This window comes from Mesoplodon densirostris, chromosome 1 (genome assembly GCF_025265405.1).
Source record: "Mesoplodon densirostris isolate mMesDen1 chromosome 1, mMesDen1 primary haplotype, whole genome shotgun sequence".
Lineage (NCBI taxonomy): Eukaryota > Metazoa > Chordata > Mammalia > Artiodactyla > Ziphiidae > Mesoplodon > Mesoplodon densirostris.
Window position 1 is genome coordinate 157,132,030 of NC_082661.1, and position 21,277 is coordinate 157,153,306.

The window sequence follows — 21,277 nt, forward strand, 5'->3', positions numbered from 1 at the left end:
GAGAGAGAAACACAGAGAGAGACAGAGAGGAAGTATAAACTTGCTAAGAAGTAGAAATGAGAACAATGTGGTAGCACAGAGTTAGAGAAGGAAGCACACCCCCTACATTTACTATCTACTGTTCTCAGTTCTGATTTGTTTGAGGGCTTGAGACTTGGCCATTTTTATATCTGTGAGTGTTTTACCTTTATAATAAATTTACTGTTTATTCAGCTAGTGTTGATGTTTCTGTGTATTGCAATCAAACGGAACCTTGACTAAGACAGATACCTTGTACTTTGTAGAGTTTCTTCTCCAAAATGTGCATTTGTGGGTTTTATTGGGCCAAAACCATGGGGTTCATTACTGTAATTCTCCCTTGCTCTTTACAGGGAATAACCATATCATTGTATGTCCACCCGATTTTGAGGCTCTAGCAGTAAATGGTCTGGGTCACTTATGTGCAATTTTCAGGGGACTGTGTGCCCATGAAACGAAACTTGACCTGGTGCTCAGGAATGAGGCAGAGATTATGGACACCACTGCTAACCCAGCAATCAGATTCCTCTGATGTCTTCCAATGAACATGTTGGCAAAACTGGGACTTCTCTATTTGCAGCTTCCTGACAGATGATAAAAAATATTTAATTGAAGAACTGAAATTAATCTCAACCTCCCTAAAACAATCTATTTTGGTATAATTTATGACAATTCCTGGGCATTTAAAGTTCTCAGTTCTCCTTTTATTGACCACTGTGCTCAGCTCTGACCCACAGTTATAGCTGACCTGTTCTCCTCTCCCTCTTGCCCTCATGTGTACTCATGATCATGCAGCCTACACCATGCTGAATTCTGTCACTGTACAGGTACTTACACCCTTCCCCCACCTCTGCACTAATCCCTGTACTTCCCTCAATTTAGCCCAAATTGCACCTTCTCCATGAAGGCTTGCTCAGAGCCTCCACTTGCAATCCTCTTGGTTTTGGAATTCCTATAGCCCAGAGGTTTTCAACCAAGGGCGATTTTGCCCCCAGGTAACGTTTGGTAACATCTGGAGATATTTTTGTTTGTCTCCATCAGGAAAGGGGAGAGCACTACTGGCATTTAATTGGTAGAGGCCAAAGAGGCTTCTAAACATCCTACAAGCACAAAACAGTCCCCCCGACAAAGAATTATCTAGTCCACAAATGTCGATAATGTTGAGAAACCCTACAGTCGGGCCCAACTTTGGCACCATGCACCCTATCATTTGATAACTCATTATGGTGTAGAATCTTAGGGCTGGATGGGAACCTTGAGAAATCATCCTATCGTCTGCCTGAATTTTCTGGGTAAGAAGCAGCTGGTGAAAGTCATAGAGTGAGTCAGTGGCACAGCTTTATCCTGATCCCTGGGCCTTTGACCATTTCCGTTTCATGACGCAGTTGTTTCCTTTCTTCCTTTCTTAACTTGGCTTCTATAAGCCAGGTTAAGATCTATTATGACACATGTAGTGACTCTCTTTTCCAATCTCCTCCCCTCAGCCCAGTACTAGGAACACACTACATACTTGTCAGATCAAAATAGCCTCAGATTTTATAAAATATCACTTGATATCCCTGCAAATGTATTTTTAAAAGAACTGAAGGCTTCTTTCCTAGATGTAACCTCTCAAAAGGAAAGATGACTACATCTAAATCACAGAAAGAAGGAGTTCTACAGAGACCTTCTGCAGAAGTATTTTCAACATTAATTAGAATAAATACCAGCCAACTGAGCCTTACACATTTAAATGACGGTGATGAAAATTACCACCTTACAGCACAGAGGAAAACAGGAAAGGTTTCTACTAAGGGAAAGGATTAACTGAATTTTATAGAGAAACTGGAAAAAAACAAAACAAAATTCGACAAAAACCAGAAAGGACAGAAGATTGTATAAATTTGTAAATTTGAGTCCTAGAAGCTCTTCCCATATATAAATAACTAATTTTCCCTGAAAAAAGTGCATTTAATCAATTGTTGACACAGAGTTCAAAAAGTCCAGGTTAAGTAAAAAATGACAATAAGACTTTATATTGGAAAAGGAGGGCTAATTGGCTAGTATTCTGCATTTCAGAGGCAGAGCAGTATAAGCAGAAGTTCAAGTGTAGGCCTGGAGTGAGCTGATTCTGTATTTGAGTCCTGGCAACACCCGGAGAAGCTGTGTGACTTTGGTGAATGCCTTATCCCACAAATCCTAGTCTTCTCGGCTTTGAAGTGAGGATCAGTAATAATACTTCCCAAAACAAAATTGTGAGGATTTGATGAAGGAATACAGGAAAAGTGCTTGCCCCAGGATCAGGCTAAATCTAAGAGCTGAGTAAAGGAGAGCTAATGTTACAACTATTTCTACCTATGATCCTTTAATTTTATTTCTGAAAAAATGGGAAGATCGTTTAGTCCTATGATGTTAAATTTTTATTTCCTTAGAAAAAATATGACATCCCCTTGCTAATATGAATGAGAACTTTGATCACACTGAAGTCTTCACATTTAAAATAAAACAATAAGCAGTAGCTTTTAGATATGCATATGTGGGGCTTTTGTTAATCAGCTGAACAAATCTGTAGGGTTAAGTACCTAGAAAATAATATAAGCTTCATTTATTTCCTTCCTTCCTTCCTTCCTTCCTCCCTCCCTCCATTAACAAGATGTGCAAATGCATGTATATGAAGTTCTGAGACAGTGAAATATCTATAGAGAGTGTGTCAAGCAGCTAAGTGTTATGGAAAGGTCTGAGAAGGGAAATTTTAGAGCCTCGGTTCCAACCCTGGCTAGCAACGAGATAGCAGGCAAGTCACTTAACTATCTCTCATCTGTAAAATAAGTGGCTTGGTAGATGATTACTAAGGTTGCTTCTAGCTTTAATTACTGGATTGTACTCTTATTTCTGGAGAGCCACAGACATCCAATTCAAATAGGTCGTTAAAAATGGCCCCCTTTTTTTTTTTTTGTGGTACACGGGCCTCTCCCGTTGTGGAGCACAGGCCCTGGACACGCAGGCTCAGCGGCCATGGCTCACGGGCCCAGCCGCTCCGCGGCATGTGGGATCCTCCCGGACCAGGGCACGAACCCGTGTCCCCTGCATCGGCAGGCGGACTCTCAACCACTGCGCCACCAGGGAAGCCCCGATATTTTACATTTTGAATAGATATCTTGGTCCAATCATTTGGCTACATTCTAAGTTCTAAAACCAGACCTGGCTTTATAGGTGTGTGTTTAATTTCTAGGCCCAGGACTCTTTCATTTTTTTTTTTTAGTTAGAAACCCATATGGATCTCTTTCCCCTGCAGCCACTCTGTATTTGTGTTGGTATAAAACTGCTTCGCCTGCCAGACTGAGGATGTGCAGACAACTGTGCAAAGGAAACACAGTGCCCTCCTTTGGCTTCAAAGGGCAGAGGCTCCATCCTTCGGCTCCAACCATCTGTAGTGGCCTGAGCTTCTGGGAATTCCCACATCAGTGCCAACGTTTGTAAGAGTCTAGTGGACTGTGTAGACAACTCAGCGAGGAGATGAAAGAGTCCTCCTTTGAAAATCTGAGGCTGACAGGCTAAGGAAGAGCCTGGTTCTGTGAAAACCTCCAATGCCCACTCCCTCCTCTTGCTGGTGTTCTTGAACATTTGTTCAAGGCCTGACCACCTTATTTCAGAAGGAGTCTCTAAAGAGCAGTAAAGAGGGAACTATTCATAGAAAGACCCTGACTCCAATTGCTGCTTGTGATGATGATTCAACTTCAAAAACCTCTTCTGATCTCTTGCTTAGTGTATGCTGTCATTGAGCTAGGCGGGGAGGGCACAGTGGTGAGCAAACACAATGAAGAGCTAATCCCAATTTATCACGGTGTACTGGCCATCGGGGGTTTACTCCCTAGCCTGTGAAATAAGGATACTACTTACCTCACAGAGCTGGCGGGACGATACAAGGAGATAATAAGTGACCAGGCACTTGAAGAGTTACTTCGTAGAAGTATTTGCAAGGTGCAATGTGGGCACAGCATTTTTTTAAATAAGCAGTTTGTTCCTGGAGGTATGTAGAGGTTTTTTCCCCCAATAGGAGCAGCTTAAATGGAAGTGGAGATAGGAAGAAATTTAAATGATTTGGCTTTTCTCATTTTCAAACATTGGAACTTGACATCCCGCGCAGAGCCCCTCCCCGGACCAGTCACCTAGGGGAATGCCAGCTGAATAGATAACGCCAACTGAGGAAGAAGATCGTGCCCATTCCAATGCTGGCCATGTCCACCCGTCCAGAGCTCCCTGACCTGCTCTTTTTCCTCTTCCCACGCCCGCCTAGTCCCAGCGCCCTGGAGGACAAGCCCCGGCGACCCTGCCCCGACCCCGAGCTCCCGCACTATGTGGGCGGCTGCGGTACAGAGGGTCTGGGAAAAAGAACGAGCGAGCGGACAGGAGGGGCCTCGCCCGGTGGGCGGGGTATGGGGCGGGGCCATGGCCTAATCCGGGAGGCGGGAGCTGCGGACCGACTTGGAAAGGAAGCCGGGGCGAAGGGGAGAGGCTGGACCAGGCTGAGGTGGGCGGGTCCGGGGGCGGGGTCACTGGGTGTGCCTCCTGCCAGTGCAGGCGGAGCCGGGGGCTAAGCTGGGAGAGGCAGGGCCGAGCGGAGGTGGGTGGGGCCTGAGGGGAGGGTCCCTGGCGGGGCGGGGTGCGCAGCGCGCGGGGGCTGAGCCCAGCCAGTCTGTCAGCGCGCGGGCTCCAGAGCTGCTCTTCGTGCCGGAGCCCGGGACGCGGCGCCCCGGGGGAGGAGGCCGAAGGGCCGCGGCGATGGCTCCGCCGGGACTCCTGGAGTCCGCTGTCCTCGCCGCTGCTGTCTTCGTGGGAGGCGCCGTGAGTTCGCCGCTCGTGGCCCCGGGTGAGTGCCCTGTAGCGGCCGGGGCGCGCAGGAGGAGGCGAGGGATCGGGACTGTAGTCCCGCTGCTCCTCGAGCTGCCCTGGTCCTGGCACAGCCGTGGGATCCCGGCGCTGAACAACTGGCTGTCTGGGGGTGGCCCGGGCCGGGCGCGGCGCGTGGAGATGGCTCCCGTCCCTCCCAGCGTGCTCGGCTCCCGCCTTCCCTCCTCCGAGGACCTGTTACCCCCCGGCCCCACCTCTGAGCTGTCTGGCGTGTAGGGACCCGGCCGGCTCTTGCCTTCCTCGGGAGCCCTTCCGCCCGGGCCCAGCAACCTGGAGCCCTGCGGACCCCCTTTCCTGCCCTTGTCCTCAAAGGCCCCGCGAGCGGAAGATCGTGACACCGGCACCGGGTGCGCTGTCGCCGCCTTCCTCCCCGGTCCTTTTTTTTTTTTTTTTTTTTTAATTTTAAAACCTTGAGGAGTTACAATTTCTTTCCTTTCCAAGTTTTCATTTATTTTCGTGGTTGATGGATTCTTGTAACAGGTTGGGGATTTCTGATTTCCTCCCACATATCCTGGATAAATCAGGCTTGGAAAAACGGAAGGCGCGTTTGTAAACTTACCTTTTTGTTTTTCTTCTTTGAGTTGATTCCTGTCACCACAAAAGGAACCTTCTGTGGTCAGAGCAGGAAGCCACAAGCAGAGATGATAAAATGCTGTCCCCAGTGATGAACTTGGAGCAGTTTTTAATTGAAATCTAAGAGGAGGTGTAACTTTTACGGAAGTCCTTTCTCACATTCTTGTTTTTATAATTATAGACACCAGGGATTCCTTACCACCGAGCCCCCTCTTAATTGCCACCTTACAGCAGTAGTTTAAAAAAAAAATAAACATATACCTTCTTGTCCAGCTGGGGTTACTAGAGCCTGGAATCTTACGTCAGCAAGCTCTTCCAAGCTTGAGCAGCTCCTCTTCAGTCCAAATAATAAGCAATAACTGGAAGCCTTCCAACCATAACTATCTCCTCCATAAAAACACATATACTGCTCTTCACTCCTAAGAAGAATCCACTTGCTTACAGCTTTTAAAATGGCTTATCACTCTGGCCTTCACTTTTTCGTAGAAATCAGAATACGTTAGGAAGGGGACATATGTCTCCTGAGTCTTTATTAGCAGGTCTGTATTTCCTTCTGCCATCCACCCTGAGGAAATGGCCGCTAGTGACATGTATTATTGGATAGCAGATTTTGGTTTTCACCGTGCATTTCATTGCTGAGACAGGTAGATACATCATCAGGTTCAAATTGGACCCCAGGTTGTAGACAGTACTTAGAGGGCTAGAGTCAGTTGCTCCAGAATTTGAAGAGCTTGACCTGGGAGGGAAACTTAAAAATTCAGCACATGATGCATGTAATCAGTCATAGCAGGAGAAATCATCTGTAGAGTGAGTTTGTGTTTTGATGGATCTTTGAGCAACACACAGCTTTCAGGACTGGAATGTGATGACAAAACTCTTAATTACACAGTATAACACTTTAGAAGAATGAGGTATCTAAAAAGGAAAGGGTACAGAGTACAAATGTGCCAGTGTGACTTGAGACCCGTTTTGTGAAGAAAAGATGCCCTGAGCAGCCAACATCTGGTCCCTGTGGAATCTAAGACAGTGTTAATGTTTGCAGGGAATGTTTTAGGGAAGTAGGGAGAAAGGTGGGGAGTAATGTTGAGTGCCTGCTATGTGTCAAGCTTTGAGTTGGGCACTTTATATTCATTTTTATACTTATTTCTCAATTCTGTGAAGTTACTTCCAGTGAGGCACCTGAGGCCCAGAGAGATTAAACAATTGGCCCAACATCACATAGCTAGTGTATCCCTCAGCATTCAGTCCGAGAAGCAGAATCACTAGGAGGGGAGTGTGTGTATGTGTGTGTGTGTGTCTATGTGTATCTTTATCTTTGATAACCCAGCCTGCTTGATTCCAAAGTTCATTCTCTTTCCACTATACTGCACTTCTCCCCAGAGAGAAAATAGAAATCACCTTCAGCCGTCTTGTTGAGATTCTAAGATAGGGAGTTTAGGACATCATAATATTGTAAACATGGGGTTATCAGAGATGGGAAGTAGAGAAAAGAAGGACAGTGAAGTGCACAGTGGGTAGTGGCAATGTCTCTGACTTCCTGCCTAGTAGAAGAATCTCATTAAGCTTCTGTCTTAGTAGCAGCATTCGAAACTATATACCACCTGCACCAGAAGGGATGATTTTCCACATCTTGGCTTATTTATGTCTTTTAAGTTCTCTGGTTACTTAGGGCTTAGTTTCCCTGCAGACAGTGGGCATGGCCTTTGAGTAAGGAGTGGGCTGAAAAGGACCAGGGGCTGGTGAATGAGAGGTGCCCTCTCCTGGGGCTCTGTGGGCTTCCATCCAGCCTCCTGATTCCTCATTTAGATGCTAACGATAAGCTTTATTAAATTCTGGGTTCTCCTTTGGCCAGGTAGCTGCCTAGCTGTATATGTACATTAATCTTAGTCACTGGACAGAATGTTTTGAGAAGGCACCCCTTGGAGCTTGGACTTCCGTGCCCAAATTTCATTTAAAGGGAAAATGCAAAATTCGAGGCGTGCCTGTCCTTCCCTGTCTCCCCATCCCCACCCCACCCCTGCCCCCAAATAAATCAAACAAACTATTTGGGAGTTTCAGTAGTCGTATTTGAATGAGAGAGACCAAAGCCCCAGGTGATAGAGAAAAAAGTTTTCATTGTTACTTTTTGAAGAACTGTCTCTGATGTTGAAGTTTAATTACACATTGGGACAAAAGAGTTGTTATTTGAAACCGACAAAAAAATGACTTAAATTGTCATTGGTTAAAACTATTATGTTGAGTTGTTTCTGAGAATTTTAGGGCAGTTACTTCGGAAATTCTAAAGATTTGGTGGGCTGCTGAAAGCAGGGAGAACAGTGAGTCTGGCTAAAATTGGAATCTGCAGTTAGTACACTGTGGGCCCTTTTCGGAGGAAGGAATGCAGTGTTTATTATACCTGTTTTGTGGCAGACTCTGGTCTAAGTACTCAGATCATTTAATTCTTACAACATCCTGTCAGCTATATAGTTTTATTCCTCCATGTATAGATGAGGACATTGAATTCTGAGAAGTTAACTTGAAAAAGTCACTTACATGTGTAAGTTGGATTTTGACGTTGACTCACATGTATTTAATTCTGAGGCCTATTATTGTTACCAAATCATTTTGTTTTTCTTTAGAGTGAGGAATTTCTTTTTCCTGTAAGATATTTATAAAGAATCATTAATAGGGTAATGACATGATAGAGTAGAAAGAGCACCAAGCTCTAAGTCAGAACCCTGGACTTGAAGTGTGCCTGCTGCTTTCTGGAGTGTGGCTCTCTCTGCCTCCATTTTCTTGCCTGGAAAATGGGTGTGTGCCAACCCCTATCTTTTTCTGCCTTACTGGCTGCTAGTGAGGAGCAAATGAGCTGGTGTCTCTGAAAGGTCTTGGCAAATGGCAGAGTGGTATATATCTTCTATCCTGTGTATCTTTTTTCCTGTATTTCTTACCCAAAGTGTCCATTAGACTAGACTTATAATGTCAACCAAACTGTCTAATAAATGTAGACCACACATGTTTTCATTCTGGAAGTGGTGATGGTTTTGCAGTCATAGGTTCATTGTAAATATATAAAGTCTGGAGTGACACCTCAGATTCATGAGTTTGCTGCCATTGACTGGGAGTTAAGTAGCCAAACCTTTTTTTCCCATTTCTCCTCAGCTAAAATACAGTGCTCTTGGTATTTCTGGATAATTCCCCAAAAGATCTAAAGTTTTGGGGGAAAGGGAGAGAATAACGCTTGATCTCATTACTCCAAGACACTTGTCACTGTCAGCCTATTTCATTCTGGTCTTCTTTGTATGTATTTTCTACTTGGAAAGGATCATAATGCAAAGATACTTTTTTACCTGACATTTTTTACCTAATGTTATACTTAAAGTTTCTCCATTTCCCTACACACTCACAAAATGGCTGCATAATATTCCATTACATGGTTCTCTGTCTTCTACCTCACTGTGCTTCCATTTTAGATTTTAGTTTTTGCTTTTTTTTTTTTTTTTTTTTTTTTGCGGTACGCGGGCCTCTCACTGTTGTGGACTCTCCCGTTGTGGACCACAGGCTCCGGACGCGCAGGCTCAGCGGCCACGGCTCACGGGCCCAGCCGCTCTGCGGCATGTGGGATCTTCCAGGACCGGGGCACGAACCCGTGTCCCCTGCATCGGCAGGCGGACTCTCAACCATTGCGCCACCAGGGAAGCCCCCCTAATTATTTTAAAACGAATTTTAAAACTCATTGTTTAGTGAACATCTATGCAAAGCTTTGTCTGGATATCCATGACTTCCATAGAAAATGGGTTCCTGAAAAGGCAATGTTGGGGTCAAAGGTATTCATGTTTGAGGCCATTGATGCCACCAGTCTTAGTGACCTGAAGGTTGTTCCAGTTTATATTCTTACAGCAGTGGTCGAAAGACTCACTTTTCATACCATTGGCATTTTCCCTGAAAAACATATTTGCTAAATTGTAAGGCAAAAATTTATACCTTGATCGTTTAAATGTGTATGTCTTTGATTACTAATAGGTTGACTATTTTCTTCTAGTATAATATTTGAGCCATTTGCACATGCCTGTAATCCTTTACGGACAATTCTGAAATCTGAAAAACTCTGAAAACCAGAAGATTTTTGAGGCTTTTTGCATACTTCGTTGGTGGGCGAAACCTAACCTGAACCAGTGTGAATATTGCTAAGTTTTGGCTGCAGTAATATTAATGAGTTTGATTTCTGAGTGTTACATAATGTGTGCTAAATGCATTGTTACCTTTCTAGAATTACAAAGTCTGAATTTCGAGGCACATCTGACCTCCAGGTTTTCAGATAAGGGATTATGGTCCTGCATTTCCTCTTCTGTGACTCATCTGCGCTTGTTTGTGGGCAGCCAAGTGTAACACTGCTCAAAATAGTAAAATACCCTATGGAGAAAAAGAACTCCTCAAATGAGTGGCACTTCGTGGAAAGAAGCACTGCTGTGGTATTTTAGTGGGGAATCTAATAAAGTAAAGATACTTTGGCAAAGCTGAGGTTTCGGACTGTTCTAGGTGGGTTTAGGGATGGGTGCCCATTATAATGGAAACTCTGCTTTCCTCTGCCAGTTATTGACACAGCTTTCTTTGTAAGGGAGAAAAGAAACGGAATCCGCCCAGGGGACTTTTTGGGGAGGGAAGGTTGGTAGAGGGTGGTGGATACCCCAGGCAAACTGAGTTCCCGTGCCCAGTCATCTCACCTTGAGGATCCTTGTGCCAAACTTGTTGAACTCAGGGACCTTCTATCCCTCCTTTGCAGTGCCCCAAGTTTCCTGCCTTCTTGTGTTTGTTCATCTCAGGATCCCAAACAGCTGCCAGCTCTCCCCGACTCTCCCCTCCCCCCATTTTGTTTGTACACCCCTGGGTATAACTGCATTCCAACCACTAAGAAAGTGCCTATTGTACAGAGGGCAAAGAAATCTTTGAACCACTTTCCTCATCTGTGTTGTGGAGAAAATATGGCAGAGTTGCCTCATTGGCATCGTTGTGACAATTACATGAGATAAAAATATAAGGGTGCCTTGCGCAGTGTTTGGCATGTAGTAAATGCTAAAAAAATGTATTATTATTACTTTGTCCTTAACCAAATACTACCTGTCATAGCTCTCAGATGGGACAAAGTTGCTGGCTGCTCCAGAATTTTCCTTTCGGGTTCTCTGCCGTTGCCTGAGGTGTCCCCTGACTTATATTGCTCCTGAGCCCAGGCTGCTCAGGCTGTGGTGTCATGAGCACGAGGTTGAGGAAGCAAGTTGGGCAGTGCCAAGGTTCCAGGGGAGGAGTAGGGACCAGTGAGCCTGGCAGGGAGCTCTCTCGGGGTGCAGGGGATATGTGGGGCTGAGCCATTAGCTACCAAAATTAGGCAACAAATGAGAAAAGGAAAAAAAGAAAGAAACCGTTAATCTTTATAAGGGTAGAATGTGGCAGTTTCTTTGGGAAGAATTTTGAAAAATTCACCAACTGGTTTTTCTTTAGCCGGTGGATCTGTAGCTACAGTCACAAAGTTTGGACAGTTTTCCCCTAGGATTAGTGTAATCATCCCATTGACATCCTGTTTGATTATCCAGGGTTGAACTGGTCATTGTTCATCTTCTCATTGTTCACTGGTGAATGTGATGTTGAAGTAGAATATAATTAGAAATACATATAATATAAATAATAATATATATGATATGTATAATATATGTGTAATAAGAAATATATTTAGTCTCTGTCCTAAGTTCGTGATGCAAAGTTCCTCAGACCCTTGGGATTTCCTAAAGGATAGGACTGTCTTTTCTTTGTGAGGAGCCCCCTTTGAGCGTATGCTAATGAGGGGACTTAGGGCGGTGCCCCTGATACCCTCAGGATGGGGCTGGTCACCTGAAGGAGGGTGGGAGTAGAGGGTTGAAACTTTCAGCCGCACCCAGCCACCTCTTCCCTGAGGGAAGGGGAGGAGGCAGGAGGAGGGCCGCAGATTAAGCGCTTTTAAAATTTGAATAACAAGACTTGATGAGGTTCTAGGTTGGTGACCTGTGTAGAGATGTGTGGAGAGTAGCGCACCCAGAGGGCACGGAAACCCCACCCCTTTCCCCATCCCTTGCCCTGTGCACCTCTCCCATCTGTCTGTTCCTGAGTTGTGTCCTTTTATAATCCACTGGTGATCTAGTAAGCAGAATGTTTCCCTGAGTTCTGTGAGCCACTCTAGCAAATTAATTGAACTCAAGGAGGGGGTCATTGGAACCTTCAATCTATAGCCAGTTGATCAGAAGTACAGGTGACAACCTGGACTTAGCATTGGCATCTGACGGATGGGGGGCCGGGGAGTGCGGTGGGGAGTCTTTGGGTCTGAGCCCTTAACTTGTGGGATCGGATGCTCTCTCCAGGTAGTGTAGGAATTGAGTTAGTTGCTTGGTGGTGCGGGGGAAACACATGCTGGAATAAGGAGGTAGAACCCTGTAGCATTAAGGCTGACGATCTCCTCAAAGCTTATTTAGCAGATGAGGATACTGAGTCAGCCTAGCCAGGTCTTAAGGGGGTTCTTTACTCTGTCTAGGACGCTTCCCACTGTGTGAAAGCTGTCTCTCCACTGAAGTGGACCCCGCTTTGCTGCTTCTGGCAAGGTCTACACTTGCACTTGGTCCTCACGCTCCGGGGCCTGGTTTCTCAGCTCTCTGGATCTAGGGTGAGCAGGCCCTGAGAAGAATGACTTTGGCTAACTGACTTCTGAGAGTAATTGTGTTGTTCTTAGTCACATAATGTTAGCGTCAGAGGGGACTCAGTGGTCCTCTTATAATTCAGCCCTCCCTTTGCAGATGGGGAAGCTTCAGGTTCAGGAGCCTGCGGGAATCAGGAAGGGCCGTAGCCCGTAGTCCAGGAGCAGAACGTTAGGTTTGGTGAGGGAGGGCCTGTGTGTGTGTCCTGGTCACTGTCCAAGGCTCAGATCCAAGCACAGGACCCGGAACAGAGCAGATGCTTAAAAACATTTGAATGAATGAATGAAGGAAGGAAGGAAGGAAGGAAGGAAAGAAGCCAGGGCTGGAATCCAGGTGTTCTGACTCAGCCCAAGACGTTTTCTTTATAATACAGTGAAGACTTAACGCTTTCCAAAATCATCCCTAAATCTTAGCTGTAAGTCTCCTCCCCCCTCTCCCCTCCCAAAATGGAAAGAGCCTGCTTTGTCTGTCAGCCTCTGTGGGCTATATTGCTCCAAAAGCCTGAGGCAGAGACTCTGGTCATGGAGAAAAAAAGAATGACAATAAAAAAGTAAGCAAGTACTGCCTTATCAGGTGAATATGCTGGGGCATCAACACATTTGAAAGTGTTAGTGAAAATTTTCAGTGCAAAGGTTTTCAAAACTCAAATCCATTCGTCAAGTTCTTTTCAAAGACAAATTGAATTCAGTTGTGTTGCTACACCAGTACTTTAAATGCATCTGTTAGTTTTACATATATATATATCATATTCCCAATTTATAATACTTTATACCTTTCCTTTATACCTTCGTTTCACAGGTTAATTCTTTAGATTATTTACTCATTCAGCAAATATTAGCCAAGTGCCTTACTGGGGTGCAAGACACTAGGATGAAGTGATGCGAACAGAATAGACAGAGTCCGTGCCTTTACGGAGCCAGCGCAGGTTATCAGGGAGGACGATTAAACAAGCAATAATGATAAAATGTCATTACTACCTCGATAAGGAAAGTATGGCACAGGGTCAGAGTACCTGACCTGGGGCTTGGGGTGGGACGAGAGTTCAGTACAGGTTGAGCAAGACTTTCTGGAGGAAATGAAGTTTGAATTTATAGTTGTAAAAGTGTCGGCATTAGTCAGGTGAAGGGGACACGTGGTTGTGGAACAGAGGAGGTGAGAACGAGCAAAGCCATAGCATTGGTCCCTAAACTTGAGCATGCATCAGAATTAACTAGAATGCTGGTCACAACACAGATAGATCGCTCTCCCCCTCCTCCAGTGTCTGTAGGTCTGGGAAGGGACTGGAGAATTTGCATTTCTAACTGCTTCCCAAATGATGCTGTCTGAGTATCTTAACCTGGAAATCCATCCTCTCTTCATGGGCTAGTCGTCCTGTTTTCCTGCCCATCCTTGAAGCTGAGATATAGGATAACACTTCCAGGAAACCCTTCCTAGGCATTCTCAGTGATTTTACCTCCTGTGAATATGCATCTCGAGTCCATGAATACATGTTGGATCTATTGTATGTTATTTAACACAGAATCATAGGCAGTTGTTTCCACTGTGTTTTGTGTTAACTAGACAGCAGAGCATACAAGACACACTCAAATATTTGATTACTTGATCAGGTTTATTTCTTGCAACCTCTATGAGGAGCAGGTTGCTCTCTTCTGTTTTGTACAGATGAGGAAACAGATGTACAGAGGGATAACCAAAATGAAGAGAAGTGAAATATCTCATTCAAGTCCTAGATGAGGGGAAGCCAAAGCTATATATATGTTCATTGTTCTCAAATGTTCTTTGTTGTTATGTGAAATTGCATGTACTCCATGCTTAGCGCTACTAGTGGAAGGATGGCCTTATATTTATTTACTATTATTATTTTTTTACTTTTTCATTCTAGGTCCATCTACTGAAAGAGAAAACTAAGGCAGTTTGTTAATTGAATGTAGATTTTGTTCTTAGTGGAAAATGAGCAATTATCCAAGGAATTCTTCAGGAATTGTCTATTTACTTTTAGAGTAAATATTTGAAGGGACTAATTCAATTTACATGTCATTAGATTTTGAAATGATTTTTGTAAAGTTTTGGTATGAGGGAGATATTTTAAAAAATCTATTTGTTTCCTGAAAAGACACAGATTAAGCAATTATGCCATTACCCTTCTTAAGTGGCCAGCTAAGTTTAGCTGAGTAGTCGGAGATTTATAAAGAACCTGTACATAAAATGTCACATGATAGGTAAGGGTCACAAACAAACAACAAATTCTTTTCAATATCAGTAACATGCCAATCCTTCCTCCCCCATGCATATACGAACATAATCTGGTTCTCTGAGATTCCTGTAACGGGTGAAAGTTGGAAGAATTCACTGGGTTTTCTGTCTCACAATATAACTCGGGGACACTAATTTTCAAATATTCCAATGGCTCTCCATAGCTGGAAGTCTCCAACACAATCATGTGAATTATTCACATTATAAGAAACGGCAGCCCGGAATTTCCTGGCATTGGTGAAGTGGCAGATGGCTAATGAACAGGCATTCCTTCATTTTTCTTTGCACGTTTGTGCTATATAGTTGTATGGCCTGAATGCTTCTGAGGCTTCCTCAATTCTTTCCAAACCTCCTCCTCCTCTGTTAAAGCAAAACACAAAACAACCACCCATAGGAAAAAGAAAAGAGGCATGGGCTATAGCTTAAAGCCAGATGATAGGGCCAAGGAAGCTGGGTTTTGAAGGTAAAACTCATTTCCCATGCATGATTGCCAAGTCAGTGTCTTAATAGTCTTTGCAGTTAAAACATGTAGATATTCCATACAGACAGCATGCAATTCATTTAAAAATGAGGGCCTTCTTTGAGGTGTACTGTTAGGTGTTGTGTAGGTATATAAAATGAACAACAAACTTGGTTTCTGTTCTCTACTAACTTGTGATTGAGAAGGGAGAGGAGATAAGCTATGAATACAAATCGTTATAGAATAAGGGAGGATGTATTTGGTATCATCAGAGACCTACAGACAAAGTGCCACGTGGGATCACAGAGGAGAGAGACTTTCCTTCTGATAGAAGGGATGGAAAAGCCTTGAGAGCCTAAAACTTGGCATTTTAAGCAGACCTTAAAGGGGAGTGTGGGGATGGCAGCCCAGCAAAAGGAACAGTTTGTGCAGAGGTGTGGAGATAGATCAGGAGAGGTCAGTGCAGACCTGGTGAGACTGCAGAGGGCAGGTTGAGGCTAGGCTCTGGGGCTCCTGAAACTAGGTGCTTGACTGTGCAGGCAGTTGGGGGCTAAGGATGGGGTGCAGTGGAGGATAGGGGACCAGAAGGGCCCTCAGGCATTGCAGTGTGATGGAAGAGCTCCAGAGGCTGAGCTGAGTAAGACCTGAGTACCAGACATGGCCCCAGTACTTTCAACAAGGCCATTGAGATTGCTGTGCTGTTTCCTCATCTGGAGAAAAGGGGGAGGGTTGAGGGTGGGCAGGGAGAGGGGGAGGGAAGGAGAGGGAGAGAGAATGAATACATCTGTTCTTTATACATCTCAAAGTTGTTTGGAGGATCAAACGAATTATGTAGTCCTTTGTAAGTAATACAAATATGACCTATGTAGTGTATAGGTTTAATATAATGCATATGATATATAGATAGAAACAAGTTTTCAAAGTTTGCTGGGAAATTAGAATCATGAAGTAAGTGCAGTGAATCGTCTTGGTGGTGTGAAGGCCAGAAAGTGCTCATGAATGGTAAAGGCTAGAGTAAATCCTCTGAAATTGTATAAATCATCTTGCCTCTTGAATTCTTCATTGCTTCACATTTATTTTTAGAGGACTGTTGTGCATGTCCAGCTTTTGCGCTAGCTATTGTTGGTCAAGTTCTCATTGTTTTCTTCTCTCTCCAGGCGAGCCCAGGTCAGGAGGGCAGTGCTGGCCATCAGTGTTTAGGGTTGTGTCTTTAAATAAAACATGCAGATCAACACTGCATTGATTTATAAAACCCTGCTTGGCTAAGGGCTCTATCTCTCTGTCACTTCTGGCAAGTCTGTTTTCTTAGTCCCTTGATTTCTTATAACATGACCGAATAGATTTGGGGGAAGAAAAATAACTCATTTGAAAGTAATTTAGAGTACATTAGGTGCCTTCATATTATGGACATAGTGCTTACAGAGACAGAGGACTTGGTGTGTCTTAGTGCCTGGGAGCCGGTGGGATAGGAAGCGGGGAGTCTTCAAGGAAGGAAGGAGAATTCTTTGGCTTGAACCATATGATAAAGTAGTTGATCTTTTCCATGTCATTCAGTAATGCACCTTGATATATAAATAAGACTCTTGACTTTGAGTCAATGTGGTATAATAAAGGCTATATATATATGTGTGTGTGTGTGTATGTATATGTATGTGTGTATATATATATATATATATATATATATATATATATATATATATATATATATGGTTTTTGTCCCATGTTCCTAGCACAAAACTCATAAAACCTTGGAATTTCCTGTGTGGTAGGAGTGTCTTTTGTTATTCTTAATGAGCCCTTTAGACTATACCTGAGTTCACCCTAATGAATGACTCTTGGTGGGCCCTTAGATAGCTTCAGGATGAGGACAGGTTGTCAGAGGAACCAACTTCATGATTATAGTGGGTTGGAACTTTTGGCTGCATCCTCTGAACTCAGGGAGCGGTGAGGTTTTGACAATTGAGTTAATCACCAATGGCCAGTGACTTAATTAATCATGCCTGTGTAGTGAAGTTTCTTAAAACTTCGATACAAACTCTGAAGCAAGGAGGCTAAAGGAAATGCTGGGTTGGTGAACCCATGGATGTGCTGGGAGGGTGGTGGGTCTGGAGAGAGCATGGAAGCTCTGCGCTACCTCCCCTCCCCACCCCCAATTCTTTGCCCTATGCATCTCTTCCATTTGGCTGTTCCTGAGTTGTATCCTTTATAATAAAATGATAATAATAAGTATAGTGCTTTCCTGAGTTCTGTGAGCCATCATAGCAAAGTGTCGAACCTGAGGGAGATGATGGGAAGCCCTGACTTTGTAGTGGTTTAGCCTGGTTAAGTGGTTAGATGCCATTTGCAGCCCGTATCTAACGTGGGGTTTGCACTAACTCCAGGCAATTGGTGTCAGAAATGAATTGCATTGCAGGACACCCAGTTGGTGATGGAGAATTAGTTGTTGGAAAATGAAGCAGTCAAGTCTTTCTTATTGTGAAATATCAGTGCATAATACTAAAACATTGTGGCTGTAATAATCTCTGAAATTATGGTGGTTTACTATTTAAAGACTGAAAAGTCCTTTAAGAAAAACGTAGAGTGGGAAAGAAAAAACGTTATCAGGCCAGTGCCTTATTATTTATGTATTTACATTGTGTTTTATAGTGTAATAAAGTAGAAGTTACACCACTCTGTGGTTTCCATTGACCCGTCTCTCCTAAGGTGTAGACCAAAGATTTCATAGCCTTTTCTCTGCCTTCAGTCGGTGGAAATATCTAGTATGTAAGTATTATGGATTGCAGTTATAGGTAGTCTCCTTACTAAGGGATTTTCAGTGCTTTGGTTTACCTCCACAGCATTAATATTACTATTAGGATAAACCACAGGAAATTACCAATACTACTGTTTTGACCTACAGTGACAACAGTTTCATATGGTTCAAACTTAATAGGAATTAAGTTCTTATTGACTTTCTATCTGCAGTTAAAAAAAAAAAACAACTGTCGTGACTGCCATCAAGACATTTAAGGGACTTCCCTGGTGGTCCAGTGGCTAAGACTCCGCGCTCCCAACGCAGGCAGCCCGAGGTTCGATCCCTGGTCAGGGAACTAGATCTCACATGCCACAACTAAGAGTTAGCATGCCAGCAACTAAGATATCCTGCATTCCGTAAGGAAGATCCTGCACACGACGACGAAGATCCCATGTGCCGCAACTAGGACCTGGCGCAGCCAAATAAATAAATATTAAAAAAAAAAAAGACATTTGAGAAAATACTAAAAGGCAAAAGAGAAAAAAATATATACTCCCAAGTTCCACCAACAAAAGATACAAAATACTAAAGAGAAAATAAAAATAACTTGTAATCTCACTACTAGAGATAACAGGCAATAGAGCATAGAGTGTGGGGCTCTGGAGCCAGGCTGCCTGGATTAAAATCTCACCTCTGCTATTTGCTAGCTGTGTGACCTGGTATAAGTTACTTGACCTCTCTGTGCCGTAGTTTTGTGTAAACATTTTGGTACTTTTCCTTTCAAAAAACTGAGATGGGACTTCCCTGGTGGCACAGGGGTTAAGAATCTGCCTGCCAATGCAGGGGACATGGGTTCGAGCCCTGGTCCGGGAAGATCCCACATATGCCACAGAGCAACTAAGCCCATGCGCCACGACTTCTGAGCCTGCGCTCTAGAGCCCATGAGCCACAACTACTGAGCCTGCGAGCCACAACTACTGAAGCCCTCGCGCCTAGAGCCCGTGCTCCGCAGCAAGAGAAGCCACTGCAATGAGAAGCCCTCTCACCGCAACGAAGAGTAGCCCCCACTCGCCGCAACTAGAGAAAGCCCATGCGCAGCAATGAAAACCCAACGCAGCCAAATAAATAAATTAAAAAAAAAGTTTGTCTCAATAAAACTGAGATCATGTTAGCTCAAAATACTGCTTTGTGTTTATTTCTTCACTTAACATTTTTTATTAACAATTTTGATCATTTTGGGAAAGGGATATGGCAAATCCTATCCCTTCATACAAATAGTTTCTATTGTTTTAAAACAAAGGGAAGTTTAGGATTTTCAATAAGTAATCAGCAATTTCAACAGTGTGGAGTGTAGATCAGATGGCTTTTTGATTTTGTTTCTTATAATGGTAGCAGGATTTTTTCTTTTGAAATAGGTAGTTAATGCCAAAAAAATAGATAAATTGACCTGGAGAGACTATAACTTAAATGCACCTTCCCAATAGTTGACTCACTAGGGAAAACCATTCTCTCATTCTAGGTTTCTTATTGAAATAGACGAGTAATGATTACTCACAGATTATTCTACTCAAGACACTAACTCAACATAGAGATGAGCTATGGATAATCCCATTTTGTAGAACTTTACTGAATACCAAAACTGGTAACTCACACAGGCAATTGAGCACAGAGTATGGGGCTCTGGAGCCAGGCTGCCTGGATTAAAATCTCACCTCTGCTACTTGGCTAGCTGTGTGACCTGGTATAAGTTACTTGACCTCTCTGTGCTGTAGTTTTCCTATCTGTAAGATGGGGTTGAAAACAATAGTGCCTACCTCATAGGGCTATTGTAAAGGTTGAACAAGTTCATACCTGTAAAGTGCTTGGAATAGTAATTATTACAAAGTATGCATCAGTACGTGACTAATACTAATAGTATTTTTCTGTGTGTCTTACCCTTGCTACTACCCTTGGTTTTTCTATGTGTCTTACCCTTGCTACTACCCTTGGTTTTCAGAGTTCTTATTTGAGTTTCAGGCTACTGACGTTCATTTATTCCCCTTAAATCAGGTTCTCTATATCTAGGGTTTTCCTAATTACTTTTGTTTAATCTTGCCTTTGTTTGCCTTTTCCGAAATGGTCTTTATTTTCTATCTTAGTTCCTGTTCCTTTGCTCTCTCTAACAGCCCCAGGGGAGAATTCCCGGCAGAGGACTTCATGACTTCCCCAGGACAGGACCGTGGCCCTCCACATATACCACCTCTGCTCGCCAGTTCCCATATTTGCACGAGGCTGGCCACGTGCCTGTCTAGCAGGAACACTGCCTGACTTAACCTGTGACTAATCGGAAAACCCTGCATTTAGGACTTTTGTAGTTTTCTGTTTAATTGTTACCCCTTCCTGTTCCTGGAAGGAAGAGAAACTGGACTGATGTCAGCGTTATGGGAGCTGCAGACTGGCTCCCGCGGTGCCGCCTTGGGTAGCTGCTCCCTCACCTCCAGGGTTTAAGGTATTTCTCTGCCCCCCACATTTAACTGCCCCTCCAGTTGGGCTCAAGTGCTTCAGTGTCTATTCCTGTCTGTTGGCTTGTATTCCCAGCTGAGCTGGAAGCTTTGTGAGGATAGCAGTGTTTACACTTATTAGAGCATCACAGCAATGCTAGCTAATGTTTGTTGAGCACTTACTCTGTGCTAGGACCTCGAGTTCATATCATCTTTAAACCCGAGTTCATATCATTACTGCTCAGAAACCGTTCTATTATTATCTGTATTTTAGAGATGAGGAAACTGAGGCACTGGGAAGTTAATAGACTTGCCGGGGTCTCACAGACAGGAAGCAAGGAAAAGCTAGCTTCTGCTTTTTGCCTTCTTTCTTTCTAGGGAGCAGCTTTGGTTGAGAGCTTAGGCCCTGCTTGCAACAGACCTTGGTTCATATCCTGGCCATTCCCCAGATGAGTGCCCTTGACCTCAATACTTTGTTCTTTAATGTCTCCATTTCTAAGATGGGTTTCATTGCAACACCTATCTAAGAGTCCTGAAGATTAAAAAAAAAAGATAACGCGAGTAAAGACGCCCAGCTCAGAAATAAGCACTCGGTAGAGGTTTGATGCTCTTAGCGATTGGTGGTAGAGTGGTTGAACTCCCAGAGGCCCTGGATGTGGGATAGTGAACCCCCAACACACCCCTGGAGAATCAGTCACTAAATCCCTCTCTCCCTCTGTAGGGCCGGTCACCCGGTAGCTTTCCCTTTTGAAGCCCACCCGGCTTGGCACCAGCCCTAGTTTTTCCACGTGGGTAGTTTGTGTTGTCTTCTGCATGGTAGAAATTACTTGGCTGTACTCCCACCCTGGCAGGGGCGGGTTGTAGGCAGAAACCGGGGACCTAGCTCCTGGTGGCCTGGTCCTCTGAGTCAGCGCCCTCTCTGTGGAGCTCCAGGGCAGTCACTGGTTCCTAAGGGAACCCCCTCCTCCCTGGGCCCCCCTCTTGCAGTTTCTGCCAGAAATAGACTATCTGGGCCTGTCCTCTCCCCATTTGGTGGTTTTGTCCTGGCACTTGCTGGTTAGCTTCCTCCCGTAGTTTAAATAATTTCTAACCTAGTCCCTGCTTGGCCTCTTGCGAGGAATGTTCAGGAACAGATCGGTTAGGGATTGCATCCCTGTGGAAAGAGGGCAGAGCC

The 21,277-nt window shown here is 44.1% G+C and overlaps 1 protein-coding gene across 1 annotated transcript in view; it reads left to right on the plus strand.

The window, feature by feature from the left end:
- The first annotated feature begins 4,702 nt into the window (after positions 1-4,702).
- Positions 4,703-21,277, plus strand: part of RELL1 (RELT like 1) — a 67,769-nt gene continuing 51,194 nt past the window's right edge. The window contains exon 1 of the mRNA XM_060091551.1: positions 4,703-4,867. Coding sequence (XP_059947534.1) covers positions 4,780-4,867 — 88 coding nt within the window. The 5' untranslated portion in view covers positions 4,703-4,779. The remainder of the gene's footprint in view (positions 4,868-21,277) is intronic.